At 36.5% G+C, this 12,399-nt stretch overlaps 1 protein-coding gene across 1 annotated transcript; it reads left to right on the plus strand.

Annotated features, from left to right (window-relative positions):
- Window positions 1-9,219: 9,219 nt before the first annotated feature.
- LOC114478417 (prostate-associated microseminoprotein-like) lies at window positions 9,220-11,798 on the plus strand. Its single transcript, XM_028471494.1, has 4 exons — window positions 9,220-9,349; window positions 9,423-9,530; window positions 10,575-10,683; window positions 11,624-11,798. The coding sequence occupies exons 2-4, from the start codon at window positions 9,425-9,427 to the stop codon at window positions 11,796-11,798; spliced, it is 390 nt and encodes a 129-aa protein (XP_028327295.1). The 5' UTR covers window positions 9,220-9,349; window positions 9,423-9,424.
- Window positions 11,799-12,399: the final 601 nt, after the last annotated feature.

A 12,399-nucleotide genomic window follows, 5' to 3' on the forward strand; every position in this document is an offset into this window, starting at 1 on the left:
ATGGCCTGTGATCAAAGAGGATTAATTCCTTTTGACAAAGTTGTTTTCTTCCTGCTTTCTTTCAAACAACTGCAATTTTCATATCTTTGTGCTGCTCCTTCTTGTTCTTGGCTGACATGTCTTCTTTTTCTAAACCTATGCTCAGGTTTGAATGACGTGTTTAACCAGTTTTCCTGGTTGGAAACCAAACCCGTTAATTACAACTGGCACAATTCATCACACAAAGCAGTGCCATTGTGTGTAATCACAGATGTCGGCTAAGAGTGGAATAACTGGTTATCGCAACAAAACCTCATAAGTAGGGAAAAACTAACCTGCCTCTTTTGACTGTCGAAGATCGTTTGATGTGAAAGTGTTTTCCCCAACAAGTTTGTATTCTTCACATTCTTCTTTTCCTTTTGCAGAAGCTGTCAATTGATATGATAGGAGAATCGCAAACAGAGTTCAGTAATTTGAAAAGTAAGTATCACGTAAAAAGTAACGAAACCCCTGCTTTCTCCTGACCTGCCACTTGGAGGGAAATCCAAAAAATGCCTTGATTATAGGTTATTATATGCTGCAGCAGTAAGACACGACCACTCAGGCAGCCCATTGCGCTGTGCACAGAGAAAGACGGTAATACACACACACAGCGAGTTCATAAGCTGAGATTTGTCACGAACACCACAGGCACACACAATGACAACGTGAAGCTCACACACAGCCTTACAGACACCACTCGGGCTGTTTGCAATAAGACGTACACAGACGCACACGCAGAGACAGACGGGAATACACACATAGCATAGATGTGTCTGTAAATACACACATAGCTTTATGAACCCTCTGATTAGCGCAGAATCTGCTCTTTATAGAATCACAGTCAAAAGCATCACCGCTACAGCGGTTGTTTCACATGGAATACAGTGGACTTCCTCGTTAAAACTGTCAACCAATGCTCACCGAGGGCTCTGATTGGAGGAAACCCTCCTCCCTCCTCTCAGCTTTCATATGTTGATGACGTAGGACAATCCAAAGAATCTCTTTCAGCCAATAGCAAAATAAACTGCAATAGCCGGTGTAGTGTAGAATAAACCTACCGTGAAAGTTTCCTACGGTAGACAGTGGGCATGCGCACCTAGCAAACTGCGCATGCGTGTCCATCATGTTGAAAAAAAGATTAGAATCTTTCCTTTTTAGGGTTAGGGTTATTGTTAGAATTAGGGTTTATCATAGTAGGAAAATTTAAAGTAGCAAAATATTGTTCGTATACGTGTAAATATTTACTACGCTATTAGTGCACATGCGCCTGTAGGAGGCTTTCACTTGTAGGATTATTTTTCACTACACTGGCGTTCAACCCTTGGTGGCCAGTAACTCTGACATTTTACAGCTAAATAGACAAAATTAAAATAATTTTACTGAAATGTGAAGAGTGGGACTAGGATTAATAAGCACTACTTAATACACAAATACATATGTATTCAGCAGAAAAAAATGGGTTTCTCCTGACATGCCACTAGGAGGGAAATTCAAAAAAGCCTTGATTATGGGCGGGGCTCCTGGAGTAGTTAAGGCACGCCCAGTCTGTACTATAAAATGTCCAATGAAATATTTATGCTATGCTAACTAGCTACTCAGTATACCTCTTTTTTCACTCTTCTCTCAATCCAACCTACTCACCACAGATTGTAGAGCCCACAGGTGCTAGTTTTTATCAAAGGGGCGGGGCTAACAGTGCTTGTTTGTGATGCAAGATGGTCTCAAAATGTCACATGATCTTGCTCTCAACCAACAGAAAAAAATCAATTGTAATATCCTTGTTTCAACCCATAGAAGGCAGTCACTGACATTTTACAACAAAATATGCCAAATGGAAATACTTTTACTAAAATGTTGAGAGTTGGACCAGGATCAATCAACAGCACTACTTCATACCCAAATACATATGTGTTCAGCTAAAAAAAAAAAAGGGGTTTTGGTTATTCTTTAATGGAAAATCCACATTAAATCAACACCGCGCGTCATTTTAATTTCATTTGTCATTTGATATAAATACTTATTTATCAGGATAATCCAGCTCTGACTATACTTACAGACTCTTATGCAGAGGAGAAGAAGGAGTGGATAAAGCAAGCAGATGAGTTGAATGCGCAACTAAAAGGACGGAGCCCGTTGTGTAACTTTTTGAAACCAGGCCGACACCAGGGAATGTAAGACCTGCACATTCTTTAAAGTCCACTCATAGATATGCAAATGACTTTGAATTTGATCTCTGTTATTCTATTTTTAAAGAGAAATGTGTAAAGGCGCTCCGGTGGTGGTGGCAGCAGTGGCAGCTAATCAAAAGGAACAGAATCCACAATTAAATGCGGCAAAGGTGCAGCAGGCCGTTCAGCTATAAGGGACGAATAAAAGGAAGCAACCTGTGCATGATGACTTTCCTGTTTAGAAATCCAAATGAAGACGTTTACGTTTTAATGATTGCACTTAAGAATGTATTCCTAAGAACTGACCTGTGTTATTTAATGTCAGGGATAGCCCACTGACAGATGTGGTACAGGTTGTTATATAAACAAGGATGTTTGCTCCCATGAATGAATGAATTTACCTGCTGTCAGTTCTTAAGCACTGAAATAGAAATAGTCAGGCTGTGGGTTTGTGTTTGTATGAATCCGTAAAATGCTTTGTAAACTGTTAATATTCTGTTCTAGCATAGAGTTTAGACCTAATTTAGTTAGTCATATTTGACATCAATGAAATGTTGATGTTAAATGCGACAAAATAAACTAATGCACAAAAAGTGTGTGTGTGGTGGGGGGTGAAAATCCTGTCAAGCTTCTGCTTTTTGGAGTTGTGTTGCTTTTTAACAATTAAAACGTGGAGATAGTGAACACTTTCATCTGCTTCTTGTGTGTGTTTGTTGGAGAGCTCTGACCAATCACAGAGGGTCTTTGTCACATCCACTCAGCATTACCCTCTTCCTTTGGTTGACCAAAGCTTGCACTGATTATTCTCTGGTGCTTCTCAGACCTTTGTACTCTCAGCAGGAATGTGGAAATGTAAAGAAGTTGTTTCCCTGCGGGTCTTTTCATTCAGAGTCGACTGGAATAAGATCTACTGTGTGACTCTGATCAGGATAGGTAGGCGTGGACATCATGGACAGATCAGGTATTCTGGATAGAATAAAAAGGCTAAAGACCATTGAATGTCTGTTAGAGTAGAAACATTTTGAGGGGTCACAGTCAGTGATTAACTTACATTTTTAAGGTGTTTTTGGTTTTGTAAACACGCAATCTCACACACAGAAACTTCCTCATGTTTCCACTGTCAATCAAACCCTGAGCTGTCTCATCTGTGAGGCACAACTGCCAACCATCACACACTATGCTGCACTTACTACAGAGGTGAAAGTAATGGATTACAAGTACCCATGTTACTGTAATTGAGTTGCTTTTATGAGTATATTTCAAAAATCAGTAATTTTACTTGTACTTAAACATGTTTTAAAAGAAGTGAAGTAACTTGTTACATTTCTTCACCCAACCGTTACTGAGTAGATTATTATTTTTTGTTTTAAAACAAACAGACATTGTGAAACAACAAAAAAATGAGATGACCAGACAACAGTCAAATGCATCACATCATAGCCGACCAATCAGATTAAACGTAACGCACAGTGCCAAAACAGCATTGAATGCTGCATGGTTATTTTCTCAGTTTTAGAGTTCAGAAATGTAGCTATAGTCAGATTTTTTTTTTAAATTTTTTTGAGTTGAATTAATTGGTGTTATTTTGTTTAAGAAATAATTGTACATTTTGACAAACCTTTTTATTTTATACATATATCAGTACTCTTTACACCCCTGACGTTTTGTACCTAACTCATGATATTATGTTTAATTTTGTCTCTAGAAAAGATTGCATTGCTCTTTTCCTTGAACACATGGAATTAAGATTTCCCAAAACATTCTTCATTTGTAGTAAATCACAGAACGTTCATATAAGTTTGACTGAACTGGTCGACGAGTAAAGAAAACCCTCAAAATATTTCACATTCCTTCCAACAAACCACATTTTTCTTACAATTCCTGCAGCAGTTGTTTCATTTGGCTTTTAGTCAGCTCCTATGTTTAATATAAAATAGCATTTCCTCTATTCCGTGTTTGAATCATTTGCTCCATCATCTCCCGGTCACATTGCCCTCCATCTGTTGTAGATTAAAAAAAAAAAAACAACAACAACCCTCAGGCACACAATTAGACAATCACAGGACTATTGTTCCGCCCCAATAGGCAAGCAAGGTCAGCAGGAAACCATTCGAGGATGCATATCCAGCACAGAGGGACTGTCACTGTGATTGACTAATATAAATCGAAATGAAACACACACGTTATCACAAATAAATAAAAAATGGTACCTGCAGCAAAGATAAGATTTTTCGTTTCTGGTCACTTTTCTTTCATATTTTGAGGTATTTGAATAAAAATGTGCATATACTAGGCACATCTTTGTAATTGTTAAGATCTGAAAAAGTTTGTCAATGTGTATAAATGAGCAATTTTCGTTTTGAATGAAAAGCTACTAATGAATGATCACAGACAGAAGATGTTGTGATTGATACATTTTCTGAAGAGAGGGTGAGATTAACACATGGTACGATCCCACACTCCCTAACAGATGAGGTGATTAATTCATCAACGTGTTTTGACATCCAGAGGTCGTCATGACCTTGGATTTTAGACTAGTTTGAGAGACTCTGAAATAACGTGTTCAATCTCACCACATTTCAGTGAGAGTAATGGTAAAATTATTAACTAAACTACCAATGACACAGCATGGCTCTATGTTTTTAAAATGTATATTGCTTTTTCAAACTCCCACATCTAAGCATTAAATAATGAATAATAAAATACTTAAACTATCACACTGTTATGTATGAAGGCTTTACATACTTTTTGCTTCCCATTTGAGGTAAGCTAATTTTCCAGTTTTTTTTTTTTTTAAAGATATAAACTAAAATAAGCACCAATAAAAGCACTTTTTATTCGTCTAAAATCACATCTAATGTTATTGAGTCTGTAAATGTGCAGAAGCTTTCCACATTTGGAAATGTGGGTTCATTACAGCCAAGACAAACATCTACAGACAAAAGATTGCATGTGAAGTTATTATATCTATGTGTGCTATTTTTAAGTGACCAAGTTAAACCAGATCAGCGGAATCTCTTGCAGCATAGTTCATTAATGGCTCACAGGGCAAGGCAAGGCAAATGTTTGCATTATATACTCAAGGCAACTCCATGTGCTTTACATGATCAAAAAGTGCAACAGAAAACATTCAACAGCCTTAAATCAATAAGAAAATTAAAATCGGCAGCAAAAACATTTACAATCATCAGTAAAATAATTAAAAATCATCAACAAACACATTACATTAACAACATGACCAAAAATCTCCCTCTTAATCATATGCAGTAGTGAAAAAGAGTGCCTTTAACTTTGATTTAAAAATGTTTCCATTGGATGCTGACTTCAGTTTGTTCCACTACTTTGCAGCATAACAATTAAACACAGCTTCACCATGTTTACTGTGAGCTCTGGGCTCCACTATCTGACCTGTGTCCATAGATCTGAGAGACCTTCTGGGTTCATACCTGACTAACATGTCACTGATGAAAAGTCACGTCTGTTTTTGGTGAAGACAGGATGACAGCACTTAAACACAGAATAAGGGGTTTGCATCTTGTTAAGAATACATTCTGTACAAACACGTTTTTTCTGACTGCTTCAAATACTGAAGAGATATTTTACAAATGTTCATATCAAAAATAATGCTGTATAATTTAAAAAGTGGCTGTTATCGTTACACTGGTTTCAACTGGTTGTGTCTGCATTGTTCTTATCCCAATCATTGGACTTTATCTGTGCCTTATTTCTCAGGGATTCTCAGATTTGACTTACTTATTCTATTTTGATGCACCATTCTTCATTATTCATTTGTTTTGAATTGAAAATATGTCACTTATATATCTTATAAATGAAAGAGAATCCAACAATTTGTTGCGAACACAAAGTGTAGTGACAGGACAATGGCGTGTGACCGTCATGGTTCATGTGTGTCCTCCCTACAGGCAATAACTGAAAGTTATTTGACTCTGCATATGCACTCTGTCCTGTGTGTGTGCGTGTGAGTTCATGCAGCAGCAGGACATCACATCTATTGATCAGCCTAATGTGGGGAGGAAAGGCTGCAGGCCACGGCATCTGATCAATATTCCTCTAATTACACGTCGCCTACATTTGTGCGAGTGGGTGTGTTACTGTAAAAGTGGGTGTTAGGTGGTCTCCATCCCCCCTAAACTTACAGGGTTGTGTATATAAAAGGTGTCACACAGAAGTAAATCTCACAGGTTCAGTGTGTGCTGACTTTTTGAACTGCACTCAGAAAAAGACTTTGGTACATCTTTGGTCAAGGTGTGACTGAACACAGAGACGTCACTCCTGGGTGATTACATTGAGTAAGTAGGTTGTGCCTTTACATTACTACGTGGTTTTTAGACATATTTTCTCTGAGATTGAGAACTCTTCTCGAGTGAAGATCACCCATAATTCCTTGCTTGTGTGTAGAACTATTCCAGCATCATCTCTCACTTTTATGCCGGACTGGTTGATCAACTCTCTGCTGTTAATGGCAAGTTATGTTTTGTTATTCTTTCTTTTGTTCTCACTGCTTTTTGTGTTTCTTCTCTGAAACAGGTCTTTCCAGTCTGATCATCTCTGCGCTGAGTTTCGCTGGAGACTGTGTGATATGTTTGATATTCGGTTGTTCTTTTGTTCAACACGTCAACTAAATATCAGACATATTCTCACAGAGTCTGGCACTGACATCTGGACCTTTAACAGAGCCCTGCGTAAGGACAAATGATGGGTAAAATGTACAATTGTATTGTAAGTATGGATTATTATTGCATTTTTTTTTTTTTGTTTAAAATAAATTCTGCAAAACAATCACATGGGTGTTTGATTATTATCACTATCTGCATGTCTCTACTTCCCACAAATAGTTAAGAAAAAAAAACTTATTAAGATTTACTGCTTAAATGTTTTTGTCTTTTTTTTTTAATCACACGCACACATGCTCACACGAGGCCTTTCAACCACTCGATGAGACCATTTTTCACATACCTGAGTAAACGTGTGATTGTCTTCATGACAGCTGGAGTGATGATAAGGCCTCATACATATCACAACGTTGGTCTTACTGTCTAGATAATAGCTTTTTAAGGACCTCTACAGCTCCTGCCTTTAGTTTTTGCAGGATTCACGCTTAAATAAGTGAATTATTGTTGTTATACAATGTTGTACATGTTGTACAATGTACATTTAGCACAAAAATAAAGCCTATTGGCCTGTTAATACAATCCCGGGTGAGTCATGACTCATTAGTGGCCACACGAGCGTGCATTAGCTACTATCTCTGTGCTTCCATTAAGAGTGTTTTTTATTTGTTACTTCCTCAAATTGTATTTTCATGACATAATAGCCTAAATATAGGTACATATATGAGCCGCTTGATAATGTGAGCATATCTATGGAAGCATGAGGAATGATTTGTTTCTTTATAAAAGGATTTGCTGTGAAACCTAGTGAAACAAACTGATATAATCATTGACGTAAAGCTCTTGGCTGTTCTGCAATTTGTTCTGTAAAATAATGTGTTCAAAAAGCTGCAAACAATCCTGACAGACTCGTGCCGGACGTTTAGAAATACGTGTGCGTGAATGTGATGCATAAGGTAAGAGGAAGAAGTACTGCTACAGCACAATGAATACAAAGATACTACTGATGGATGATTTAGTTAGAAATTAATACATTTCCAACATGGCAGATTTCTTGTGTATAAAATGTAACTTTAAAAACTGCACCAAAATAAACTTACTCCTCTCTTGAAGCTGGTCTTAAACCAGAGGTGTCAAACTCATTTAGTTCAGGGGCCGAATACCGACCAAGTGGGCCACAGATTATAGGTGGGAAAACAATTATTACTTAATTGGGAGAAATTGTGTGGAATAAATTAAGGAAAATTGTAGGATTTTTGAAAAATTGAGAGCTACTTCAACAATTTTAGTTTTAAAAATCTCGTATAAACCCTGCAAATATTGTGAATTTTTAATGAATGTGCGTGTTTGGAGGCACTGAGATTTCAACAAGTGAATTAGTTGATAATCTACACAATGATTTATGTTCTCTCTTATTTTCTCCTGCGGGCCGGATTAGATGTTCCAAAGGGTCGTATTTGGCACCCGGGCCTTGAGTTTGACACATAAGTCTTAAACAAAAATCACTTCCAATATTTTTATACCGTGAGCTGAGATAGGTGTGTGTGTGTGTGACCTCATAATTAATTTATTCCAACAAATCACTGCAGAAAAAGGAAATGTACAGTACCACAAAGTACCATATCACTGCCTCTTCTTACTGAAGTGAACTTAACAGCAATACGCAACAAATATACAGTAGTTTTAATGAGGGTAAATATATACTGTTCATTAAATGAATACAATTACGTTCAAGTTCCAATTATTTTCAAGATGACTCAATGTAAATGATGTTGCAGTAACTGATGCATTGATAAATTCAGTATTTAAAGGGTGCAGTATTGAAAACCTGGTTCCTGTTCAGTTTTAGGATACTTTATTCCTGGTGTTTGTTTTGTATTGTTATGACAGGCGTCAGTTTGTTGTACAAGGATCATGTAACTGAAAATAAAAGTGCGCAAATAACTCACGGATAAACGGGAATAAGATACAACATTTTCTAATTAAATGGACAATTTAATTAAAAAAAAAAAAAAAAGATAAAAGACGTTAAAATATATTCTGTTTGATATTATAAACATGACAAGCAAAGAAAGGGCAAAGCGAGGGAACAACTTTCTAGTTCTATTATTAGCAGCAGGAAAAAGACTGTTTGAACAGTGCTTAGTCACATGTTTGTTGAGCATTTTGAGGTAAATGTCAAATGTTTCTATTGATTCTCATGTGCAGCTTCCATGTCTAACAATAGGCCAACAGAAGGTCGTCCTATTCGTTGTGTCACAGGCACGATTCAGTGATAAGGGCAAAAGGTTCCCCCAAAGAGCGCACACAGTACGACGTCATAAAGGTAATTCTTATTTGCGTGTGCAGATGTGTGTCAGGTTTACAGGGGGTGGGGGTGAGTGGGGTGGGGGTATGACAAAAAAATGTGTGCAATATAAAACACAGACCCCTGCAGAATAGTGAATCATCTTCTTGATACTGAAGAGAAAACGGGAGCAGAATACAAACAGGAATCCAGGCTTTCAACACAAGGCTCAGAAAAATAAGGTGAGTCCTACAACCGCACACGTGCATTCATGTTTTCCATTCAATGACTTTTGTATATTTATATTTTATTCAGAAATGGACAACCCTGCAGCAGTCCTTGTTGCTTTGGTCTTGTTTCTAAGTGTCAGTGTGCCGTGCTCCTCTGTGTACAGCACTGGTGAATGCGTCTTCAACACTAAAGGTAATCTTTATCATGTAATCATTTGTATTGATGCATTTTCGGAAGCTACCTCATGAAGTTGAATTAAAAAAAAACCTAGAATGTGCAACATTAAAAGAAAAGTAGCCTTAGCCAAACAAAGATTTTGGCATTACCGGTATTGTCACAAAATACTGTGATATAGAACATATTTTGCTTGTTTAACAGATTTTTTATTGACTACATAATTCAAAATGGTTGTTCAGTATTTTAATCAGTGGTTCCCTTTTTTTGGATCGTGAACCCATTTTGACATAGCTTAAAGATTTTTTTTCTCCTAATTAGAGTTAGGAGAATTAGTTGTTGTTCATGTTTGTTATACTGTGTTATAAATACAGAGTGGCCAGGATTAGTGAAAAGTTGTGCCAGCTCAGATTTATTTTTTTTATTTTTTTACTGCATTTTAGTTAAACAAGATTTATATTTGACAAAGTGAAAGGATAGACTACAACTGTTTGACATTGTGTTATTTTAATCAAAAATAAATAAATAATAATAATTAAAAAAATTCAAAAATCTATTTGAATTTTTCAGAAATTTCAGGTGACCCCATTTAAACTCCAGGCGATCTCACATGGGGTCTCAACCCCAAGGTTGAAAACCCCTGCTCTAAATAGTAATAGAGAAAGTGTCTATTTATATGGTTGCCATACAGACACCCCCCCGGTGCTATTGGTACGGTTACCAAAGTACAAGTACGTAGCGTCTTAGGGGTAAAGTTAGGATTAGGGTTAGGGTTAGAGTTGGGGTTTGGTTTAGGATTAGGGTTAGGATTAAGTTTAGGGTTAGGATATAATCTAATACTGTATCGCAATAATTTTTAGGGTTAGGTTTAAGGTAAGTTTTGGTCTTGGTCACCTAAACTGGCCAATGACTGACCTATCATGTGACCTAAACTCTGTGTATGGATAGAATGTGGGTATATTGATAAGGCAACCGTACGGATAGCCACTGCCTTTATTAGAACCCACTAAATAAAAAGCTATTCATGGACTTCTTCCCTGTTTCTGTGGTTTTCCTCATTAGGGAGCTGTGAACACAAGGGCCAGCTCTTTGATATGGGACAGAGCTGGATCACCAGTGACTGTTACCAGTGTGTCTGCATGGAGCCTTTTGGAGTAGGATGCTGTGACCTGTGAGTGTGTTTGGAAATGCCTCATCCCTAAGAAGCAAACTCAGTGTACTGTATAACCACTATGGTCAAACATTAGGGATGTAACGATTAATCGTAAGGCAGTTAAAAATCGATTCATAGGTATCACGATTGACATAGATACTTTGAAAATTAAATCGCAGTACTGTTTTTAAACAGCAGAGGGCGCTATGTATTATCCCTTCTCTTGTTCAGCAGTGTACCGGCAGGCGGAATCTGCTACTATTTTCTTTTTGGCCGCCTTCTACTCTTACATGTTAATGTTACATGTTAATAAATGATTCATTGCCCCTTTAGCACCGAAAGAATATCTGTAATATTACGTGAATATCTGTAAAAGTCACATTTTTCTATTAGCTCCGTCTGCTAGCATAGCATCTCTTCTTCATTGCTAGATTAGCTGCATGCCAACCGACCACTGGGTTACCAGCGCCCTCTGCTGGTCCAAACAAATATCTGATGTAAATCAGTGCAATGATGGGTTTTTTTTCTTTAAAAGTCCAATTGTTAAGGCACAAAATACATTTTCAGTTGCACTTTAAAAAAAAATAAATTATTATGCAGTTTTACATTGTCGACTATAGAACCAGAATTTAAATTAATAAGCTTCTTCTTCATTTGTATTATTCCTTTATTTATTTCATTCAAGATTTATTTTTAGTTAAATTGCATTGTTTTGAATAGTTTATCAAGGGATTCTTTTGACAATTAAAAAAAAAGGAAAATAATACAGTATTTTCTATTTTTGTCCCCCCCAAAAATAAAGGAATATTTTTCAGTCATCATTTGTCTACAGTTCCATTTTGTAAAATAAATCGTGAGAGAATCGTATCGTGAACCCAGTATCGTGAATCGAATCGTATTGGGAGTTGAGTGAATCGTTACATCCCTATCAAACATTACCACTGTTTTTTTCTTGCAGTGGATCTAAACCTGTGGATTATCCAGACTGGTGTGAGGTCATCCGTAATCCTAATTCATGCACTAGTGTTGCAGTGATGAGAGTCAATCACAAGCTTCCATGTCTCTGGGGACAAGGACGTCTGAGAACAGCAGCAGGCCAACCATGGAGAGCTGACAATGACCCTTTGTTTTGATTTGAGATGACATCATTCTTCCAAAAAAATGTATATGTACATGTATATTTGCTAAAATGAAAAGATCCAAATTTATCATGGATTTTTTTTATTTTTTTTATTTTATGTTGGACTTTTTGAGGTCATGAATTTATCATCCTTACAATTTTCTCACATGATGTTGATCCGATATCTTATTGTTTTAAATTGTATTGTGCTTCATTCTTAAACTTCAATGAATAAAATTCAGTATATTTGGCTTATCTGGCTTTGTTTTTTTATTTTACATTTTCCTCATACAAAACTGTATGTTTTCTCTACTTCCTTTTTCATACGAATATGACGGGCTTCTAGCCATGTTTTGGTAACTCATAAATCATAATAATGTGTTACTTTTTGGGAGATGGAAATAATAAATAATGTATTCTAATATAATAAGCTATAGTCACTCTAGATTTATACAAAATATTACTTTTATTGCGATTATCAGGAACGTTTCTCAGATGAACAATGCATATTTAATAAATTATTTGAAAAAGGTATGTCTAGAATAGGCATATTCTGCTGGGTTTTCCAATGTAGCAATAATTTAAAAAAAAAAAGTGGTAAAGTTATTTGGAGG

Source organism: Gouania willdenowi, chromosome 16 (genome assembly GCF_900634775.1).
Source record: "Gouania willdenowi chromosome 16, fGouWil2.1, whole genome shotgun sequence".
Classification (NCBI taxonomy): Eukaryota; Metazoa; Chordata; class Actinopteri; order Blenniiformes; family Gobiesocidae; genus Gouania; species Gouania willdenowi.